Source organism: Monodon monoceros, unplaced genomic scaffold, assembly GCF_005190385.1.
Source record: "Monodon monoceros isolate NGI ecotype Baffin Bay Population unplaced genomic scaffold, NGI_Narwhal_1 Super_Scaffold_21, whole genome shotgun sequence".
Taxonomy (NCBI): Eukaryota; Metazoa; Chordata; class Mammalia; order Artiodactyla; family Monodontidae; genus Monodon; species Monodon monoceros.
The window spans coordinates 4,740,594-4,764,833 of NW_021703778.1; the positions used below are offsets into that span (position 1 = coordinate 4,740,594).

Genomic DNA, 24,240 nt, shown 5'->3' on the forward strand with positions numbered 1-24,240 from the left:
AGCTCCAGACTATCCTCTCCATCATTAAACAGCTCTGCATATCCATTGCTCCCCAGCTTCTGCAATCTTTCCACTGGACCCTCTAGAAGTCACAGCCCATGATCAACAAAAGGCCCTACCCCTGGTCCTTTTGCTCTACAGAAAACTGGCTCTCCAAGGAAGATAACACTTCTCCTGCAGCCACCTCAAGTGGTAGCTTTCGGTCTTCCCACGGCTCTTGTACCTCCTAAGTGAAGGGTCCTCTTTGCTCCCTTTGCTACTTCAAAACCACTCTCCCTCTCTCTTTCCTAAAACAGCCCAGTTCAGATCTTCTCATTTAAAAAACCTCACTGCCCCCTCATCTTTCAATGATTTTAACTCCTGGCTCACTGCCACTCTCTCTAATGTTACTTCTGTCTTAACGGAAGTGATGCCTCCAACACCATTGGCTTTTTGACTCCACCTTATTATTAACCGTCAAGGTCTACAAACTCCATTTCAAGGATTCCAACTATCATCTTCCATTTCTCTAACCCACTCCCTCTCTTTATACCCACCTCTGTGCTTGCTCAGGGCGACTCACCTCTGCTCCAGCTAGCCCGTACCTTTCAAGTTCTTAGAAAGCGCCAAGTGTCCTCTACCCTGCAGCATTCACGTGAAGGCTGTTCCCTCTGCCTGGGACCTCTGCTTGCAGCTCTTTGCTTCTTCTCAACTTTAAAATCAGTGTAAATGTTATCCCTCACGCCTGTGCTTCCCTGAAAAACCTAAGTAGGTCTCCCTTTTATTCTCCACTGAAGCCCTCTGCTCACTATCTTCTTAGACCATTACCTGTTTATTTCTATCTTCCACTGGCAAACTGTTACCATAGCTGATGACAAAGGCTGTACCTGCTTTATTCACCACTCTAGACCCAAAGCATGATACCCAGCCAGTACTCACTGTTTGTCAAATAAAAGAAAAAACGACTGATACAAAAAGAATAAAATGAACTGAAGTAATTCTGTGACATTAAGAAAGTGAAAGAGAGCAGGAAATCAAGATCACGCTTTACAAAAAAGCCTTTAATTTTATTCCTGCTATAACTCTTCCCCTAGTTTAAATTACATTTTAAAAAATCCTAAATATGAATCAGATTGTCATTTGTTAACTAGAAAAAACTAGAGCACCTACAGCTGTTGTGATGATTAAATAAAATGTTTATAAGGCACTTAAACAAGAGCCGGCAGATAATAAGCAGTCAGTAAATGCTGGCTATTATCCTTAACAGACACTGAAAAGACTTTCAAGCCTAAGGCCGGTAAATGGAGGGTATGATTATTACAAGACATATGTTGGAAGAAATCTGTTTCTAGAACTGATGCTGCCCTTCCAACTTGAAGAAGTCTAGGTCAGAGATTACTTTTCCCTTAAAAAATCAGGACATATTCTATCAACCGCCAGCTAAAGGTCAGAAGTAGTCTAAGCCCGGGTCCAGGACAAGACAACATAAAGCCAATGAAAAATATTTTTAACAAACTCTTTCCCAAAGGCTTATATTTATATTTTTCACAAAATATCAGTAATGACTATCATTTTCTCCTTCTAATTCTGTTCGAATAAATCAAAGACTTACTATCCAAATAGATCCCTTATCCAAGTAAAGAAAAAAGTTTATCACGTTGTCCACTCTCAGTCAACTATATTTTTGTCTGAAGCTAAACAAAGACAGTTAAGACATAAAATAATAGCACAAATTAATCTGGATGTCAATTACAGAGTTTTAACTTTAACTTTTTATTGTGGATAATCAACACCCACCCTCACATCTATTTTTTATATATGAAATTATAATCAAATCAATCAAAACTAATAGACAAAAGCTATTTATTATGGGAAGCTATGTATTATGTTAAAGAAAACTGCTACTATTATTCTGAAAGTTCTCTTGATTCTGAACAGAGACTTTTCAGTCCATCATATGACATCACTGGCTAAGTATTTTTCAGTACTTAGACATTGGAACTGCACACTAAAAATCACGTGACTATCTTTGGAAATCAGAAAAAAAATTTCAGAATTTTTAAGTCCAGCATATTCAAACATTTCAGGCTGACAGGATATATTAGGGAATTAAGTAATTACAAATGCAGAATAGTGTATAATATACTTATTGTCTATTACGGCAGGGAAAAGATATTCGTATTTGTGTAAAGAAACAAGGGAAAGGTACAAAAGAAACAAAAGTGGTTACCTATAGAGGATGGAGGAGGGAAACAGGAACAGAAGTTAGACTTGTCAATGTTCATCTTTTTAAACTGTTTTAAATTTTGAGCCATGTGAGTATCTATTTTTGAAACAAAAAAGTACATATTTCATAAGCATAAGTATTTCTTTAAATCAACAAACGTAAATACACACGTATGTGTGGCTCAAAGAACAGTACGTTTTTTTTTAAAGAGGAAGAATTAAAGAGGGTTTTTCGAAATACTGCTGGAACCATGTTTCTGGGTCACAGTTCTCTGACCAAATGAAATTTCACAATAATTGGCTCTTCATTTCCCCTTAAAAATTGAGACTATTTCCCAAACAACCATAACTCCAAAACAGATGACTCGAAAAAAAGAAAGGAAGGGAGGGAGGGAGGGAGGGAGGGAGGGAGGAAGGAAGGAAGGAATTCTTTAAAAAGGGCCCAAAAGGATTTTTAAATATTATTTTCTTAGGGAAGAAAGACTTTAATATAAGTTACTTTATGCACTAAATAATTCTACAATATATTGCTGGTTACAAATCATTTTGTTTAAAAAAGAATCTTACTGAAGTAGAAATGCTTTTCTTAAAGTTCCCTCAACTGTCCCTAAATCTGTCCTCTTAAATAGATCTGTACATTTTGTAAAATTACAGATTAATACCATATGGCAATGTTTATTTAAAAAAAAAAAACCTAGACTGTTGCCTAGTATACAAGTAACCTGATGAACTGCATTCCCTTCCATAACGTGCCTCTACTTCAACCTGCCCTATCTACATTTGCCTCAGGAAAACTCATGTCCCCTTTTCCCTCTCACACCAATGACATGTCTCAGTCTTTTCTAAAGCACACCAGGTACGCAGAATACTTCACTGACAACCTACAATACTGGGTCAATATCCTCACGCTACCATCAGCAACCCATACTAAACATATGTATCTAGATTCCTAGACAACATAAACCAGATTTCCATGTTTTCCATATAACTAATTATGAAATGATTTTAAAAATTAAAACCAAACAGTAAGTGGTTACCAGGTTCTGGGGAAGGGGGAAGTGGTAAGCTGTTTAACAGGCAGAGCTCACTTGGGGATATGATGAAAAGATCTGGAGATGGACAGTGGTGATGATCCCACAACAATGTGAATGTGCTGAATGCCACAAACTTGAGTCAAAGAAAATGTTTTCATGTATAATAATGCACTTGCCTTTATAATAATGCAGTCATAAAATATTTTTATTACTTTTTTATGGAGAAAGGGAACCACGAAGACAAAAGTGCTGACGGCCCATGAAAGTCAAAATGTGGCCCTGATGCTTATTTCCTACTATGAAATCATCAAGGTACAGCAAGAAAGTGAAAATAATGAAAATACAACTGGATATGAATGTAAAACATTATTTTTAAAGAGAAATCACACACATAAGCAAATTTTGTGGGTTTGATTTTTTTAAACCCTAGTAATATTAGAATGGCATCTCAATTATTACACAATCCTTTTCAAACAATTCTTTATTAATAAGAGCTATAAAGAGATATCACATTTCCATAAACAAACAAATAGATGCTTGGAAATTAACTTAATGAGAATTTAAAGGAACTAGAGAGCAAGTATTAAGGAAGAAAAAATAAGTGAAAAAGAAAAAAGGAAAAGAAGGGAAGAGGAAAGGAAAAAATATTGATTAAAAACAAACAGAGGGCTTCCCTGGTGGCTCAGTGGTTGGAAGTCCGCCTGCCGATGCAGGGGACGCGGGTTCATGCCCCGGTCCGGGAGGATCCCACATGCCATGGAGCAGCTGGGCCCGTGAGCCATGGCCGCTGAGCCTGCGCGCCCGGAGCCTGTGCTCTGCGGCGGGAGAGGCCACAGCAGTGAGGGGCCCGCATACCGCAAAAAAAAAAACCAGAACTACCTCTCATTATTTAAATTAGCAAAGCTGAAAACACTTCATAAGTAAATTCATAGATTTAGCATAATGTCAATTTAAATCTCCAAAGTATAATGAAATACTAAGGAAAAATACCGAGAGAGAATATGTTGTCTAAAGTAAATTTGAAAAAATTAAAGAATGAGGATGTATCTAAACCTACTGATGCTCGATAACAACAAAAAGCAAATAGAAAGCAATTACTTAAAGCTATAAATTAGTACATTTTAAGTACACAAGGACAACATGGATGGAACCTTGAAGGCATTATGCTAAGTGAAATCAGTCAGACAGAGAAAGACAAATACTATATGATCTCACTTATATATGGAATCTAATAAAATCAAACTCACAGAAACAGAGAACAGACTGGTGGTTGTCAGACAGGCAGAGGGGTGGGCAAAATGAATAAAATGGGTCAAAAGGTACAAACTTCCAGTTATAAGTAAGTTCTGAGGCCGTAATGTACAGCATGGAGAGTACAGTTACAATACTTTGTTGTACATTTGAAAGTTGCTGAGAGTGTAGATCTGAACAGTTCTCATCACAGGAAAAGACAGGAAAAAAATAACAGATTATCATTTCTAGTATAATAATGTTAACATGAAGAAAAACAAATTGATCTATTTAAATCTCCATGACACATCATACAGGATTTTTAGGTGGGTTACAACTTTATTTTTTAACTAGAAAAATATGGAATATTTCTAGTAATGAAAGGGAGTTTGTCCTTTCATTTCAAGCAATTAATCAAATTATTATAAAAAGTATCTACAAAATGAAGACTACCAAACTAAAGATAAAAAGAAAACTGATGGAGTGAAAAGAGAGAGGAGGGACTTTGCAACTGGAATGCTAGATAAAAGTTTTATCTCCAAAATACACAGGGATGGAGCTAGGTCGATACCTAGTCCTCAACAGACAAACTGTCACAAAATATCATTTTAATCAAAAAGAGGCAGGTTTGACATAAATACACTACTATGTGTAAAACTGATAGCTAGTGGGAACCTGCAGTATAGCACAGGAAGCTCAGGTCGGTGCTTTGTGATGACCCAGATGGGCAGGATGGGAGGGGATATATGTATACATATAGCTGATTCACTTCGTTGTACAGCAGAAACTAACACAACATTGTAAAGCCATTAAAAAAAACAAACAAACAAAGAGGCAGAGGTGTACCCACTTAACCATGCACCAGATACTATTATAAACACTTTATATATATTAACTAATCTAACACTCACAACAAGCCCCCTATAAAAAGATACTATTTTTATTCTCTTGTAGCAAACTAGAAAAGAAAGTTACTATTTACCCACCAGTGACACAGCTAAGCAGTCAGAGCCAGGATCTGAACCCAGGCAGTCTCACTCCAGAGGCCATGCTCTCAGCCACTAAGCTATTTGCTTTCCTCCTCACAACAAAAATTCATAGACCTTTCATCCTACAAATCTAAGTCTACTAGATGTATATAAATTACTATTATACAAGGCAAAACACAAATAAGATTGGTTTTGATAGAGTGTTTTGAGGATTCAGGTTTTCGATAATGATTTTCAGTACTAGGGATAAGGAAGACCTTTGTGGAAGAAATAATATCCATAGTGGGTCTAGAAGGATATGAGCCACAGAGATAGGAGATGGGAGAAGAGAATATTCGACACTGAAGGAGCACAATGACCAAAAGCATTACAATAAAGCAGAAAAGCACTGGCAGCTCAAATATTTGAGTTGAAAAGATCAGTAACTACAAAAGAAGTAAATGAAAAATAAATGATTCAGAGGCCTAAGGAGGTTACTAGACTTAACTCAGTATGGAAGACAGGGGAGTAACATGGTCAGAGTTGTCATCTGGCCACCGGCTATAAGAATTGGACAGAAAAGAGATGGAAACAGAAGGAAACGCCAGAAGGTCAATTCACTAGGCTAGGCGTGGTTAAGGATGGCTCAAGTAAAGTGGGGCCAATAGACGTAGAGAAGAAGGAACAGACACATAACACACAGTAACTACTCAAACATCAACTAAATTAAGGAACTAACCAGGCCAGAAAGGATGCAAAGACAACAAAGGGGATGGTCGAGGCCATAATCTTCAGAACCTGCCAGAGGGAGCATATTACGTACTAAAAAGGGCTTGAGTGACGGGGTGGAAAGGACTTAAACACAAACTGCCCCACCTGGTTTGACCAATGTTCAAGAACTTAACTAAGGAGACTCTATGACATCAATATCGTGAGAGATATTATGGAGGCATGCTGACAGAATTCAGTAAAAAGCTAAATGCAGAGAAGAGTCTGAGGCTTTAGGTGTGAATGAAAGAATAACCTTGTCATTAACAGAGACAGGGGACAAAGGAGGGAATGTAGGTTTAAAGCAAAAGGAGACATGAGTTCAGGATTCTAGATGTGAGGCCGCGGCTTATGTAGTGTGATGTTCAGAAATTATGCTGCATCCCCAATATTAGTGCTTGAGTTAGGGATTCAGAGCTAAAACTACAGATGTCACATAAAGAAATCTGAAAGCTGGGAGATTTCAAAAGAAAAAGTATCAGGTAAAAAAATGGATCAAAGAAAGTTTAAGGAACTATCTCTATTTAGAAGGGAAGGAAGAAGAGCCAGAGAAGGCACCATCAGAGTTAAAGTTACCACCAGAAGAATCAAGCAGAATCCAGCAGTGCTCCCAAACATTCTTCACATGAAAGTACATAAATAAAACAATATTTGTGTGGCACAAAGGGGTAAATGTGGCTACTAATAACTGGGCATTATTAGCCCAGGAATGCAGGAAGCCATTACTCTGTACATCAGTAAATCCCTTTGCGGCACGGATGAGCAAGCCCTGTAGTACCAAAGAGTCTGTGTGCCAGAAAGTGTACAGTTCTACTTCCCTAAAACCGTCTCTCTTTCAACAGTCACTGATTAGCTGGGTCGAATGGGCACATGTGACAGAGAAGAAAAGAACACAGAAATAACCAAAAAACTTGGTAATTGAGAAATCACTGATGACTTTAAAAATCAGCGGGAATGAAAACAACCTAAATATCCATCAACAGATGAACGGATAGAGAAGATTTGGGGAATACACACACACACACACACACACACACACACACACATATATAATATTCCATTGGATACATATATCCATTGTGTGTGTGTGTACACACACACACACACACACACACACAATGGAACACCACTCAGCCATAAAAAAGAATGAAATAACACCATTTGCGGCAACATGGATGGACCTAGAGATTATCATACTAAACGAAGTCAGAAAGAGAAAGACAAATATCATACGATATCACTTATATGTGGAATCTAAAATACAACACTAATTAACATATCTACGAAACAGAAACAGACTCACAGACATAGAGCACAGACTTGAGGTTGCCAAGGGTGGGTGGGGGGAGGGAAGGACTAGGAGTTAGGGATGAGCAGATGTAAACTATTACATAGAGAATGGATAAGCAACAAGGTCCTCCTGTAGAACACAGGGAACTATAGTCAATACCCTGTGATAAACCACAATGGCAAAGAATATGAAAAAGAATATATGTATAACTGAATCACTTTGCTGTACAGCAGGAATTAACACAACATTGTAAATCAACTATACTTCAATAAAAATTTTTTTTTAAATCAGTGGGAAAAGTTAGATTTCAGAAGGCAATTATGGACAAGGGAGAATAATTAAAGTATCAACATTGTTACCAGTCATGTTGTCCCTCCTGGTTACAGGGAGTAACCTAAATGGGATGATTCCTCAAATCTCACTAGCAAAAACATTCTCTTTTTAAACTAAATTGTGATTGTAGTATGCTTTACCTTCTAACTCTTGTTTCATTCATGTTAATAAACAGGAAGAATAAATAAAAATCCTTTGAAACTTTGCAACACTTACCCAGTGCGAGACTGACCGACTTTATCACAAATATCCAAAATGAGGCCCCAATCCTCAGCAGTATTCATCTCACTGGTTGCTTTCTCTGTATATTATAAAAAGAAATCGCAGACACATTATTTTTAAAAATCTTTAAGAGGTAAATGATCGCATTCAAATTACCAAACTGTAGTATAATCAAATATCAACAAATCACAATAGTTGTCAACACCTGGTTAATGAAATATTTAAGTCCATCTTTAAAAGGAGGTAGAGCACCTTTATTACCTATCATAATTATTTTCCCCATTTATACTTCATTTGTTTGTTACTTAGTATCAAAAAAAAATAGGCCACTGATTTTTTGTTATAAAAATACACCCGCAGGCGCACACACACACGCGTGCGCACAAATCTATCCCTTTCTGCACACAGAAAGACTAAAATAAGGAATACTTTCATTCAAATAATTCTTAGCTTTACTCGCCAGCAAAAGAGCGTGACTAGGCACAGATCTCTACCAAAATGTTTCCGGTAATTAAATTAATTAACTATCTAGTTTTGCTGATTCTGTTGTTGCGGGGGGCGGGGGGCGGGGGCGGTGCTGAGCAAAAGAAAACCAAGCTTTAACGGAATATTTTCCCTTAAATAAAAAATTGACAAGTTGAAAACAACAACAGAGGTATGGCAGATTGAACCAAATCACCTAATTTAGATCCCTTTCTTAATGACAATAAAGGGACTTTTTTCTTCTTTAACACAAACACACAAGGATACGGAAAACATGAGAAGCAATAACAGCAACAATATCTCAAAAGCTATAGGACAACACTGATACATGGTAAACTACTTAGAAGACCCAAGAAAGGTGAATCCTGTATTGGCAGTAAGAAAAAAAAGCTTAAGAACCAGCTCGGTGCTTTGGGACAACCTAGAGGGGTGGGATAGGGAGGGTGGGAGGGAGGCTCAAGATGGAGGGGATATGGGTATATATGTATGCATATGTCTGATTCACTCTAACACAGTATTGTAAAGCAATTATACTCCAGTAAAGATCTATTAAATAAATAAATATTAAAAAATAAAAAAAGAACCAGTCTGTTGAATCCTCAGAAAATTCAAGTACTCATAGCAGAAAGAATGTCTGCAATTGAGAATGAAGAAGAAAAAGAGGACCTCCAAGTTAGCAAAATCGGTTAATGCTGTTTGAAATGTAGGTAGTCCCTACTTTGCTTCCTTACAGGCTCTAGCAATCACCTCTCCCCCTCGGAGCAAATGAGTGATGGTTTACTTTCTGCAGGTAAAGCAAATTTCTTTTCTAGACAAGGAGATACCAGGTATAGTTGAGACTTAGGCACCAAAAATAAGCAATTACTTCCGTTTTCCAGTCCAGCATGTAAGGAACTTGGAAGTATTCACTTCATCCTAACAAGTAAAACAGTAAACAAAGTGAAGAGTCAACAACTCTTCTTAGATGCCTCAGAAGTGAGGTCACAGGGCAAACTGCTGCCCCCAAAATGAGACAAATAGATAGGTGGATACACAGATTCACAATTTAACAGAGCAGAAGCCCCTGAGCAGAAACATCTCCAGGAACCAGTACCAGGGCACAAAAATCTAAACTGAAACTGACAAACTGCCAGAGGAGAAGTGTGCACAAGTCGGAGACTTAAAACTCCAGAGAAGCCTAGGCTTAGGGGAGCCCCCACACTTTTGTGAGCTTTTTTTAAAAAATAAATTTATTTGTTTTAATCATTTATTTTTGGCTGCACTGGGTCTTCGTTGCTGCGCGCGGGCTTTCTCTAGTTGCCACGAGCAGGCACTACTCTTCGTTGCTGTGCATGGGCTTCTCATTGTGGTGGCCTCTCTTGTTGCGGAGCAAGGCCTCTAGGCGTGCACGCTTCAGTAGTTGTGGCACACAGGCTCAGTAGTTGTGGCTCACGGGCTCTAGAGCGCAGGCTCAGTAGTTGTGGTGCACGGGCTTAGGTGCTCCACAGCACGTGGGATCTTCCCGGTCCAGGGCTCAAACCCATGTCCCCTACGCTGGCAGGCGGATTCTTAACCACTGCACTACCAGGGAAGCCCTTTTGTGAGTTCTACTTCCATGGGTTCTCCCAAGTTCTCAAGGTGAATATCACAGAAAATTTCTCCTATTTTTTCCAGCAGGGGGAGAGAAACTGATAATTTTGAAATACACCAGAGTATTCTCTTCTTAACAAGGCCTACTCTCAAGAGAAATAATTTTACCAGCCCCTAACTAACTAGAGTTTTATCAGAGATTAACCCACCTGGGGGAAGGGAAATCCCAACGCTAGCCTGCTCTAACCTTCTACGTGGGAAAGGGGGAATATCCAACTCCAGCCCACTGTAGCCATCCCGTCCCAACTTAAGGGAGAGCAGCACATGAAAATTCACTCCCCGGGGCAGAGGCTCACTGAGCCCTAATCACAGGACTATCAGTACCTGATCCTCACACCACTAAAGGCTGGTGTCCCTTCATCTAATACATCGTCTCCAGCTTCCAGCAAGCCACATTCTATAATGCAAAGACCACCGTTGGAAGAGACCAGACTAGCATCAGAACCAGACTCAGACATGACAAGGATGTTGGAATTATCAGACCAGAAATTTTAAAGACTATGATTAATATGCTAATAAGAGCTCTAATGGAAAAAGGAGGTAACATGCAAGAACAGATGGACAATGTAAGCAGAGATATGGAAATTCTAAAAAAGAATCAAAAAGAAATACTGGAGATCAAAAATAGTATAACAGAAACGAATGTCTTGGATGGGCTCATCAGCAGTCTGGACACAACTGAGGCAAGAATCTCTGAGCCAGAGGATATGTCAATAGAAATTTCCAAAACTGAAAAGCAAAGAGAAAAAATGACTGGCAGGGGGGAAAAAAACTGGAACAGATTATCCAAGAATGTGGGAAACTATAAAAGCTGTAACAAAGGCATAATTGGAATACCAGAGAAGAAGGAGAAGAAGAAATGGAAGAAATATTTGAAGCAAGTATGACTCAGGATTTCCCCAAATTAATGTCAGACACCAAACCACAGGTCCAGGAAGCTCCAGGAACACCAAGCACAATACCTATCAAACAAACCAACCTCTACACCTAGGCATATCCCATTCAAACTGCAGAAAATCAAAGATAAAGAAAAAATTAAGAAGAAGCCAGCAGAAAAAAACACCTTTCCTATTCAGAAGTAAACATAATGGTTACACCTGACATCTCAGAAACCATGCAAACAAGGAGAGAATGGAATCAAACAGTGTGGAGAGAATGGAATCAAACACTGTGGAGAGAAAATAACCACCAACATAGGATTATACACCCTGTGAAATTATTCACAAGGAAAGGAGAAATAAAGACTTTTTCATACTAAGAAACATTGAGGGAACCCGTTGATAGCAGACTGGCTTTGCAAGAAATGTTTTAAAAAGTTCTCCAAGGAGAGGATATAGGAGACATGTATACACGTGTATGTGTACGTATTTGTGTGTGTGTGTGTGTGTGTGTGTGTGTGTGTGTGTGCAGGCGTGTGTATAAGTGAAATGAATCACAGCAAGGACACCAGGAACAAAAGAGAGAAATTAGGAATAGTTTGCTACTAGAAGGTGAGTTGTACTACCAGTGAAGTGGTACAATGTTATTTGAAAGTGGACTTGGACTAGTTGTAAATGTATATTGTAAATTCTGAAAGTAGAAAAAAAAGGATAACTGATATGCTAAAAAAAGAGAGAAAATGGAATCATATAAAATGCTCAGTTAAAACCACAAAAGGCAGGGGGGAAAGTGTAAGAAACAGGAACAAAGAACAAGGGCTACAACTAGAAAATTGTAACAGATATGGTAGATATTAATTCAACAATATCAATAATCACTTTAAATGTTAATGGTCTAAATACAGACAGAGATTGTCAGAGTGATCAAAAGATGAAATCCAATTATATGTCATCTACAAGAACCCACTTTAAATATAAAGATACATATAGATTAAAAATAAAGGGATGGAGAAAGATATACCATGCTAACACTAATCACAAGGAAGTGGGAGTAGCTGTATTTCTGACAGAGCCAACCCTGGAGCAAGGAAAATTATCAGGGACAGAGGCATTACATAATAGTAAAGGGGTCAATTCTCAGAGAAGACAACAATCCTTAACATGCATGTGCCTAACTACAGACTGTCAAAATAACTGAAATAAAAAGTAATGGCACTGCAAAGAGAAACAGATGAAGCCACTATTATAGCTGGAGACTTCAACACCTCTCTGTCAGAAATGGACAGTTCCAGCAGACAGAAAATCAGTTTAAGGACATAGTTGAACTCAACACCACCATCAATCAACTGGATATAATTAACATCTGTAGACTATTTCGTCCAACAACAGCAGAATACATTCTGCTCAAGCTCACCTGGAACGTAACAAAACAGACCATATTCTGGGCCATAAAACACACCATAACAAATTTTAAAAACTAGAAATCATACAATGTCTGCTAACAGGCTACAATGGAATTAAACTAGAAATCATTAACAAAAAGAGCTAGGAAATCCCCAAATATGTGAAGATTAAATAACACACACTTGTAAATAATACACAGGTCAAAAACCGGAGAAATATTAAAATATTATGAATTAAACAAAAATGAAAGTACAACCTATCAAAATTTGTGGGAGGCATTTGATATCAATGCTTAGTGGGAAATCTGAATTTATACATCAGAAAAGAGAATCTAAAATCTCTAACATAAACTTCCCCCTTAGGAAACTAGAAGAGGAAATTAAATCCAAAGTAAGCAAAAGGAAAAAATTTAGAGCAGAAATCAGTGAAATTGAAAACAGAAAAGAGAGAAAAATCAGTGCAATCAAAAATTGGTTGTTTGGAAAGATCAATGAAATTGATAGACAGGGTAACCAAAAAAAGAATGAGAGAGAAAACACAAATTATTAACATCAGAAATGAAAGAGGGGACCTCACTACAGATTTCATGGACATAAAAAGGATATTAAATGAATACTACTATGGGTGAAGAGCACTGAGAGAATCATGGGAGCCTCCAATCTACAGCCAGTCAGTCAGAAGCACAGGTAACCTCCTGGACTGGCACCTGAAGTGGGGAGTGAAGGCAGTCTTGTACGACTGAGCCCTTAACCTGTGGAACCTGATATTCTCCCTAGGTAGATAGATAGTGTCAGAATTGAGCTAAATATGTGGGATATCTAGTCAGTGTTCACTGAAAACTGAAAAACTTCTTGGTGGTGTTGAATAAAAGCACATAGTAATTAACAACAACTCTATGCCCACAAATTTGATAACCTAGGAAAAAATGGGCCAAAAAACACATCTGCCAAATCACAAATAAGAAAAGACGGACAATCCGTATAGGCCTATATATCCATTAAAGAAACTGAACGAGTAATTAGTAACCTTCCAAAATAGAAAGCACCAGGCATAGATAGGTTAATGGTGCATTCTACCAAACATTTAAGGAAGAAATTATACCAATTCTCTACAATCTCATCTAGACGATAGAAGCAGAAGAGATACTTCGTAACTCATTCTATGAGGACAGTATTACCCTAGTACTAAAACCAAAGACATTAGTGGAAAAGAAAGCTACAGTCCAATATCTCTCATGAAAATATCAATAGATGCAAAAATCCTCAACAAAATATTAGCAAATCCAACGCAGAAGAAAGCAACTTAGAACAAACAAGAGCCTATGTAAGAGGGAAAAAAACTTCAAAAAGAAGTAACTGTTATCTTCTGAAACAAAAACTACACCAAAGCAGAAGGCAACCTGTCTTGACTGGAGCACTGTAATGCCAAGAACAGATATGTTAAAAGACAGCACCTCCAAGATCTTCACTAATATTTACATGTTTTTTAACCTGAGATGGTTTGGGGGTAGAAAGCCTGATCCATACCAAGATTCTTACCTATAATAATTGGTCTTGGTGATAAGATAACGAAATTCCTGATCCCCTATTCCCCTCAATGCCCTGCTACCTCGTTCAACAGGCAACACTTACTTCCCCATTTTGACTTATTACTGAGAGCTGGAGGTCAGTCATAGCCAGTTTAAAAGCAGAAAATACAAACAGCCAACTCTGTCCAAATTCTTTGTAGGTTTGCAATACCTGAGCCATATCATGGTCCCAAAGGCTATAGCAACACCTACCCATTAGTCACTGCCATGGAGAACTATCCATAGAATAAATAATAAGGCGGCAGTGGGTGATAACCAATGGGTAGTGGCAGATAGGGTACCTATGTCCAATTACCCTACCATTTTCTAAAAGCAGATTATTCACACAAATTAATTCCTGTTAAGAATTAACACAAATGTCCAAAACATCTGAGATCATGGTAAGGTGACTTATTTGCAGGAAATTACAAAAGCTGGACAGATATTCAACAAAATGGAATAAGTTTCTAGTCTAGGCCAGACCCTATCTGAAGTAGCTCAGACTCTAAAAACGGAAAATGAAACCAACAGATAGAGACCTGAATATATATAGAAAAAATATCACACAAAAAAAATACAAAGCCTAAAGCAAATTGAAAAAATGGTAAACACCTGGGAGGAGAGAGCATGAGTATCAGGAAAGGATTCTTAATATATTTAGAAACTAAGACAGAGGAGAACAGGATTAATAATAAACTCTTATTTCTATTTAAGTGAATACAGTAAAGTTATGAAAACAGAAGAGGAATATAAAGAAGAATGTAGGCTGGCTGCAACAGAGACTACTTTGTGAAAGGCAGGAAGCACTCTAAGACCCAAAATACAAAATGAGGCATCTGTATTAATTCAAGAAACACCAGAAAGCCTAGAAAATCTTGAGCAAGGAAACAATCTGATCAGAGCTGGACTTTTAAGAAAAAAATGAATCTGTTGCCAAGAAGGAAGAGGGAAAAGAAGAAAATATAATGAGAAACTTAACATTACTCTGGAAACTAAATGGGTTACTTTGAAAGCAAATGTTTAAATGCTGTTTAATTTGTTCTTGCTGGCAGGTATGCCAAGAGGATAACTGAGTCAAACTGACCTGTTCAAGCTTCCATAATTGTAAATCCCTTGAAAATAACAATTTCTATTTTGGGTAATTCTTTCAATGTTCATGCTTTCAGCCTAAATGCTCAATAAATAAGAAATCTAATCATGTAACTGCAATATGAATCCATAAACGTCATAGAAACATGGACCTTTAATAGCATCTACTTCAATGGTTTTCAAATTTTACTTTTCAATGCAGAAACCCTCTACAATGTAATTCTGATGCTGACTACACAGAGTTAGCACACACTTCACAGGTTGAGGGCACAGAACTCCCCAAGTCTCCCCTCACTTCAGACACAGAAACAAGCTCCAGGGTTTCCAGCCACATGCACTTCTGATCAACTGGCTACAAATTCAGGGGTTTCCACTATCCCCTCAGGTTCGATAATTCACAGAACTCAGAAAAGCACTTATAATTACAGTTTTATTATAAAAGATACAAATGACAACCAGCCAATGAAGAGAGATGCACAGGACTAGGTCTGGGAGGATCTCAAATGCAAAGCTTCTGTGCCCTCAGGACTCACCATCCTCCTGGCACATCAGTGTGTATCACCAACCAGGAAGCGCAACAGAGGTTCAGTGTCCAGAGTTTTTATTGGGGTTTCATTATGAAGGTATAGTTGATTGAATGACTGGCCACCTCCTAGAACTCAATCTCCAGGCCTCCTCCCCCTTTCTGGAGGTCTAGCTGATATCGTGTGACTCAAAGACCCAGCCATCTTTATCAAAAGGTTAGTCTTTTTGGAGCCACCAGCCCCCATGCTGAGTCATCTCTGTAGCATAAACCAAGGTATTGTCCCAGGAACCCACCATGAGTTAGAAAGACGCTCCTATCACTCAGGAAATTCCAACGATTTACAGGTTCCCTTCCAGAAAACAGGGACAAAGATTAGTAAAATTCTTTATTATTCAACAATCTCTTTTATATAAAATATTTGTCTTAAAGGAAACCAATATGTGAAGTAAATTCAAGTGGAATTGCTCTAATTGAGGAATCCCAGAGCCCTACCCCATAAACTCCCAATACCTCTGAAGCCCAAGAAGACTGAGTAAGTCATCCTGAACAATATCCTCCAGTCTAACACTTACAGTCCACAGATTCAGCGTCCACAGGTCAAAAATAGTCAGAAAAAAAAATTCAAAAAAGTTCCAAAAAGCAAAACTTGAATTTGCTGTGTGTGGGCAACTATTCACATAGCATTTACATTGTATTTACAATTATTTATATAACATTTACATTTTATTAGGGGTTACAAGTATTCTAGAGATGATTTAAAGTATATGGGAGGGGTGGGGACTTCCCTGGTGGCACAGTGGTTAAGAATCCACCTGCCAATGCAGGGGACATGGGTTCGAGCCCTGGTCCAGGAAGACCCCACGTCGTGGAGCAAATAAGCCCGTGCGCCACAACTACTGAGCCTGCGCTCGAGAGCCCGTGAGCCACAACTACTGAGCCCGCAAGCCACAACTACTGAAGCCTGCATGCCTAGAGCTCGTGCTCCACAACAAGAGAAGCCACCACAATGAGAAGCCCGCGCACCGCAATGAAGAGTAGCCCCCGCTCGCCACAACTATAGAAAGCCCACATGCAGCAACGAAGACACAATGCAGCCAAAAATTAAAAATTAAAAAAAATTAAAAAGTATATGAGAGGGGAATTCCCTGGCAGCCCAGCGGTTAGGACTCCGTGCTTCTGCTGCAGGGGCCGCAAGTTTGATCCCTGGTCAGGGAACTAAGATCCCACATGCTGCGACACAGCCTAAATAAATAAATAAAATAAAGTTTAAAAAAATAAAAGTACATTTGAGGAGGTACGTAGGTTGTATGAAAACATTATGCCATTTTATATAAGGGACTTGAACATCTGCAGTTTTGGTGTCCACGGGAGTCCTGCAAATATTGAGGGATGACTGTGCTTCATCTTAGAAAAAGGAAAGCAAGTTATCACTTTGATCTGGTAGTGTGCTTAATTCATCATCCTCACTGACTGGTAGCCAAGCAGATTTTTTAAAAGCTTAGTGCATTCTTTAAAAAGAACACACTTAAATCTTAAAACCTATCACTCTGTTTAAAAATAGTTAAGCTTATTAAAACTTAACTTATTAAAAAGTAAATAGTTAACTAGAAATGACAAGCTTATGTCTGTTAAAATACAAATTGTCTATTATCATAACTAAGGATGATCTGAATTACGGCAAACCCAGGAGTGTCTGGTACGGTCATTAACAGATATTATGCTAAACATTCTCCTATACACAAACAGGATCAGGATCTGACTCAGACTTATATACACAGATCAGAAATGCAACCCATTTCAGAACGCTAAAATTGTTCACATTATTTATTGATGCTGCCTCAAGATCAAGAGCTATAGCAGTTCTTCTACACTGTAAAACAACAAATACTTTTTAAATCAGAAAAATATAAACTACCAGTAGCAGTTCAACATGGCTTTGTGAATAGCAAATGAATTCAAAACTATTTATTTTCTAAGAGAAAAACACGGTATGTGGGAAAATAACACACACTTGCTTCTAAAGAATTCGAAGCTTCATAATGATCTCATTTTCCTTCTACCCAAAAAGAGGAGATTGAGAAATTTGCCTAGCAGTACCCAGAAAAATCACACACTGAGTCTCATTTGAATTTCAGTAGTCTTCTCAATGGATTGAAGCACTTTTTTCTGATAAGCAGATACTTTTCATTTTCTCAAAATTTATGACTGCCAAAGATTTGGGGAGGTAAGAAATGCTGAGAGGATGACTGCCCATCACATTCAGGCTATAGGAAAAAGACTGTCATTCAATCAGTTTGGAGACATAAAAGTTCATCAAAAATGGCCAATGGAAAAAGCAAGTCTTAAAGAAATTACCCTCTTTTTGAGATCAGAATCAATTTTTCAAAAACGTTTGTTTCAGCAAATATCCCTATCCCTCCTGACCACTGGAAATTCCATTGGAAGAGCAATCTGAAGCTCTTCTAACCAGAAAGGGAAGTAGGTGTCAAAGGAACAGCACGAAAGCATCTCAGAAAAGAGCACAAAATAGAAATGAAAATCTAGAAGCATTAGAAAGAAGAGCTTACAGGAGAAGTAAAATAGGTACAGAAGAAACAATGAGCACAAAATTTCTTAACCTGGTGGATATCAGACCTTTAACAGACCTGTATTCTAGATTTTTACATTGTTCTCCTGAGTATGTTTTTACAGTAACTAATTCCAGCCCTTAGAATCTGAGTAGCCTCTAAAGGTTCTGAACATACTACATGGCAGGTACTGGGCTAAGTGCTTTACGTACATCATCTCCACAAAACAACCTTAATGGGGACTAATGAAGAGAAAGGTATGGCAGCTCAGAGGATCCACAGATGAAAAAGCCGTGGTGTAAAACCAACAAGGAAATATGCCTTGAGGAAAAGAGTGGAGACTGAAGAGGTAAAAAAAGGAGCCACATGCTACAAGGTCTTATATGCTATGTTGAAAAGTTCAAATTCCTGTGAAAAGCTGTAGATTCACTGAACTATTTTAATCAGAGGAGCCATATGATTACATTTACATTTTAGAAATATCACTGTCACCTGGAAAATGACTGGGGACAGACTGGAGGCAGGGATAACAGAGCTACCGGACTCTCCTAAGAGAGCAAACTAAACTTGCTGGGCAGTGGCGATGAGAACAGAAAGGATGGGAGGCCTGAACGGACGGACAGATGAATGGACTCAAGAGCTATCAGGAAGAGAAGCACACAGACTATGGCAGCACCAGAATCCTGGAGGGCAAGTTCAGGGTGGCTGGGACACAGCAGACAGTATATATTTGCCATGGGGATGTAGAAAATTACAACTACAGAATTTAAGAATGACTCCCAGGTTCTTGACATATCTGACTAAGTAAGCTGAAGTACCAGTCATGAGAACAGAGGAAAAGCAAACTTGAGAAGAGAAATTTGAATATGAGTTTGAACATGCTGAATTGGAATATTCAACTCCAGTAAAGAGTTAGAACGTCCTGTGCTTTTTAAGTGTTCCTCATAGCAACTCCTTGAGGTAGATATTTTTATCCCTATTCACACAAGTGGAAGGAAAACTCAGAGGGGTTCTGTACTTGCCTATGTCCATATTTTGCCCACTTACTAAGAGCAAATGCTGCACCTGCAATTTAAACCCAAAGCCCAAGCAAGGTTTTTCCATCACACTAAACTGCAGGAGAAGAATGTGACGCTGACATTTACGAAGATGAAACTGGTTGTGGTTTGATATTGACTGGGCTAGCAACACAGACTAAAAACATGTCCAATTCTGTAGGCTACCAGCCGGTCCAAAGTAGTGTGACTAGGAATGCAATGTAGCATAAAAACAAAGACATGATGATTTGGTAGAGGCAGGGTAATGATTCAAAGATGCCTCTTTGGTTTCAAATCAAGATAACTAGAACATTATAAAATAACCGCACAATGAAGGAAGAACTAGACTGGAAAGATAAGTTCAGTTTTCTGATAGATTGATTTTTTAGGTGATACTAGAACACCAAATAGATATGCGAGACCGGAAAGATAGCAAGATATCAATAACTCATCCTTTAATAAATACTTATTGAGTGCTTACTATGTACCAGGCACTGTCCCTGAAGTACTAGGAATAGAAATGAAAAGTTCTTGTCCTTACGGAGTTTACATTCTACACAGGTGGCAATCAATCAACCAACCAATCAATCAATGTGAGGTAGTTGAGTACTATAAAGAAACAAAATGGAACAAGGACACAGAGAGGGTAAAGATGGATATTTTTTACAAAAGGTAATCAGGGAAAGCCTCTCTTAGAAACTCTTCTGAACAGAGTCTTGAATGATGTGATGGACATCAAGGCCTTCAAATATACCTGGGGGAAAAATAACCTAGGCAAAGAAAACAGCACAATATAGATAGAGAGGCAGGAGTGAGCTTGGCATATTCAGACCCAAGAAGCTTAGAATGAGAGAGAGTGTTTGGAGACTGTCATCATATCAGAGACATAGGAAAGGCCAGACTATGGGCCACACTAAGGAACTTGCATTTCCCTGTAAGTGGGATGGGAAGCTCCTGGAAGGTTCTGAGCAGGTAAATGACAGTACCTAAGATTTTTAAAAGATCACTGACCTTTGTAAATGAGAACTGATTGTAAGGGGCAAGAGTAGTAGCAAAGAAGCCTTCTAGAAATCTCCTGCCACAGTCTATGAAAGAGAGAACGATGGCTGCAGTAAGATAATAGTGATGTGAGAAGGAGAAGTGATGAGATTCTGGATATATTTTTAAAGTAGAGCCAGAAGATCTTGCTGATAGCATGGATATGAAGTGTGAAGGAAAAAGAAGAATCAGTGATGACTCCTAGACATTAGAGATGAGTGACAGTAAATATCAACGGTGCCATCTACTGAAATAGGCAAGGATGAAGGAATGAGCAGGTCTGGGGAAGAAACCAAAAACAATTATCATCTCTATATCCCATATTAAAGATAAAGAAACTGAGGCAGAGAATATCTAAGCAACTAACCCAAAGAGTCACACTGCTGGTAAGCAGCAAACCTGGTAATTGAGTTCAGGCAGTGTAGCTCCAGAGTCTGAATTCTTAGTACAAAGCTAAATTGCCTCCTAAGACTCCAAGGGGAAAAAAAGTCTCAAAAAAGAAGTTCTAGAACTGAACATTTGGAAGTCACAAAAAGGAGAAGCCAAAAAGACTAAAAAAGAGCTAAGCAGAAAATCAGAAAAAGTTTGGTGTCCTGGAAACCAAGTGAATAAAGTACATCAAAGAGGAATGCTAAGAGATCAACAAAGAAATGAACTAGGAATTGACTGATGGGTTTGGCAAGACAAGTCACCATGGACTCTGAAATAAATGCTTGATGGAATGAGTTATCTTCATAATTTAAGAGTTGAACTTAGCAAGAAATATAACATCCAAAATGAGATTCATGTATTCAGTAAGTGTTTACTAAACGTTTATTAGTGCCAGAGACTGGTCTACGTGTTAGGGATACAGTAGTGAACAAACCAAACAAAAATGCCTGTCCTCATGGAGCTCACATTCTAATAACATATTTAGGCGCTTCTTCAAAGGAAAAGTGATCACCAGTATTTTATCTCTTTATATGAAATGTTATGTGGTATATATCAGTATGTAAATTTCCGATTTACCATTTCAGTTTATTGATGAATAAAGCTAAAGGCAATTAATTTTGAAGTAGTAAAAATATATGCTAATCTTAAGTGATAAATATATCAAGTGAGTTAGTGGGAGTACTTTAATATCACTGACATACTCACTGACAAAGTAAGAAGAAATACTGTTAAATGTATTCTACATACTATATTCTACATGCTAGTGAAAAAGTTTAAATGGGAGTCTATTGGACTCTGTCCAAGGATGATTTGCTGGGGTCTCCGGCAGGTCTTCTTAGATAAACTTTCACGATATTTTGATACATGGATCATGAGGAGAGAATTGATCCAAACACTAAAACCTAACTTTAAGAAGTGAGCTTTTCTGGGAGTTCCCTGGCGGTCCAGTGGTTAAGACTCCACGCTTTCACTATTGAGGGTGCGTGTGGGTTCAATGGGGAACTAAGATCCCGCAAGCCACACAGCAGCGTGGCCAAAAACAAACAAACAAACAAAAGCAAAACAAACAAACAAAAAGTAAGCTTTTCTGGAGCAAAACAATGTTCCTACACTCAAGAAGCTTACCGTCTACAGGCTCAATGGACACGTTCTCAATTCAACAAACTTTTATTAAGCACCTACTCTGTGGCAACCAATAAAAGAGTTCAGGGGCTTAATACAAGATATAACTATCTTTAATGCGAAATAATTTGGTAAAGACAAAAAGTGTCGCAGGAGTTTTGAAAAGGGTGGAGATTACAGTAGGCTAGAGCAGTGTTTCTTAACTGGAAACTATTTTGTGCCCCCAGGGGACATCTAGCTATGTCTGGAGATGTTTTAAATCATAACTGGGGTTTCGGTGGGGAGAGGTGCCACTGGCATCTAGTGGGGAGAGGTCAGGGATGCTGCTAAACAGCCTACATTGCAGAGGACAGACGCCCACGACAAAAGACATTTATCTGGTCCAAACCATCCGCAGTGACGCTGATAAGAAACCCTAGGTTAGAGTAATAAGGAAATGATTCAGATATGAGTTGGATTCTGAGTTGACTTTTAATCATAAGTAGTTGAAGTAAGGTAGAAGAAATAATACAAGCAAAAGTATAAAAGCAAGAAGGAGCCTGTGTCTGAACTGGGTGGTGTAGGTATTGGGAAAGGTGTGACATTAAGAATCCAATGGAAATGTGGGTTCAAAAGGCAACAGGATATAAAGGTGATTGGGTAGTTGGAAGCTAGATTACATACGAACATGAAAACTAGATCAAGGTGCTGGAAACAGAAGAAGGTATTAAGAAATTGTTTTATTTTAAGCATTTGCCTTGGAAATTAATGTGGTAAGTTATAAACCTGCTTGAGAGCAGCAGCATGCTGCTTATTCATCACTGTCTTATGTCACTGAGCAGTGTCCTGTAAACAGTGTGTGCTAACTGCTTATTAAATTAAATGTAATTTCCCAATTATTTATTTATTAACTATTACTAGTCATCTCTAAAGTTCCATCCACTGCTACGATTCAGGACATTCATTTAAACTGGAACCGAAGAAAGCTATCATTTAGTCGGTGCCCACCATATAAAGGCACTGTAGGAGGCCCCGCTACACATACTATTCCACTGAACCACAAACAGAATGCGTCTTCCCTCTCTTTAAAGACGAGGACGTTGGGACTCAAAGGGCTCCAGTAACTTGCCCATGATTCCACTCTGAGCTAGGCAGCGGCAGGGATGGGATTGAACCTTTTTCTAGTCTTAACCCAAACCTTCAAGCTTCAGTGGCAGGCTGTAAGTTAGAGTTAAAAAGAAGATTCAAACCTTTTATCATTAAGATATACAAAGACATGAAAAGCAACTCCATTAGGGTGTCCTTATTCTTCTTTACTCTAGCAATTAGGCACGGTATTTAACTTGCTTTCACTCCACACGTGTGTGCCCCAAATGCTAAGAGCATTCAAATCACCCCAAAATTCTCTCCCTGAAAACTCAAACTCCTGTAATTATTACCCTCAGAACAGGAAAACACACACACACACACACACATACACACACACACACACACACACACAAACTAACCTGTTGAATTGGTATGATCAGTACTTAAAACCGATGACTCAGAAAACCAAAAATAGACCATTTCAAATTCAGAACAAATTAGCATTTTCGGATCCCAGGTCCTCTTCCACAGTTAAAGTACTGAGACCTACCCAAGGAAGGCAGCCCAGTGTCTCTGGCTCTCAATGACGTCTACACTGTTGCCAAGTATTCCATCTTCATCACTCTCTCCCAAGATCTCTGACAGTCCACCCTGAACCAGAAGCTCTGTCCTCCCGCTACAGTTCTATCACAGATTTTAAAGTCCCCTAAGGAAGCCAACCTAAAACATTCCCCTAGTTCTAGATGTCTGACATGTGTCCCGGGAAACACTCTATCATAGGGCTTATCATCCTACGCTAGCGAAGACTCCCTAGCTCTCGACTCTGTCCTCCCAGAAGCACCGTCCCAGCACCAGCTCCCGCCCCAGCTGTTCCTCCGCGGCCTTCGTCACCCACCTCTCCAGCAGTTCTTTCGGAACCCACAGCCCCAGCTCAAGGCCCGTTTCCCAGGCTCTCACAGTCCCCCTTCTTTCCAAGAGGATGCGCCGAGCCCCCAACCTCCTCCAAACTCTTACAGAAAGAGCCTCAGGGTAGGGGCAGGACTCGCCCGGCCCGGGGGTCCAGACCGTCCGCCAGGTGCGGGCACAGCGGGCTCGCGGTCGGCCGGAGGTGGACAGGGGGCGGCAGAAGCACCTACCGACGTCCTGATCGAAGGGATTGGTGGCAAAGAGAGGCATCTCCACTGCGTGCTGAGATGTCCGCAGGGACTCCCCCTCGACACCACGGGAGTCAGGGTACGACCGAGGAAGGAAGGCTCCTCAGACAAAAACAGCGACCGAGACGGACCCCCAGGGCTCCGCGACAGCTCCTCCTCTCACCGACCCCAAGCTACCGCGGCGGCGGCGGCGGC

General features: G+C 39.1%; 1 protein-coding gene across 2 annotated transcripts in view; it reads right to left on the reverse strand.

Moving 5' to 3' along the window:
• The window catches only part of STAM (signal transducing adaptor molecule), a 66,850-nt gene extending 42,610 nt beyond the window's left edge, over window positions 1-24,240 (reverse strand). For both annotated transcript variants that reach the window (XR_003796031.1, XM_029239062.1), the window contains exons 1-2: window positions 24,028-24,240; window positions 8,046-8,130 (exon numbers count right to left, since the gene is read on the reverse strand). Coding sequence is in view for 1 of the 2 variants with exons in the window: in XM_029239062.1 (XP_029094895.1) it covers window positions 8,046-8,130; window positions 24,028-24,067 (125 nt within the window). In the remaining variant the exon portion in view is untranslated. The remainder of the gene's footprint in view (window positions 1-8,045; window positions 8,131-24,027) is intronic.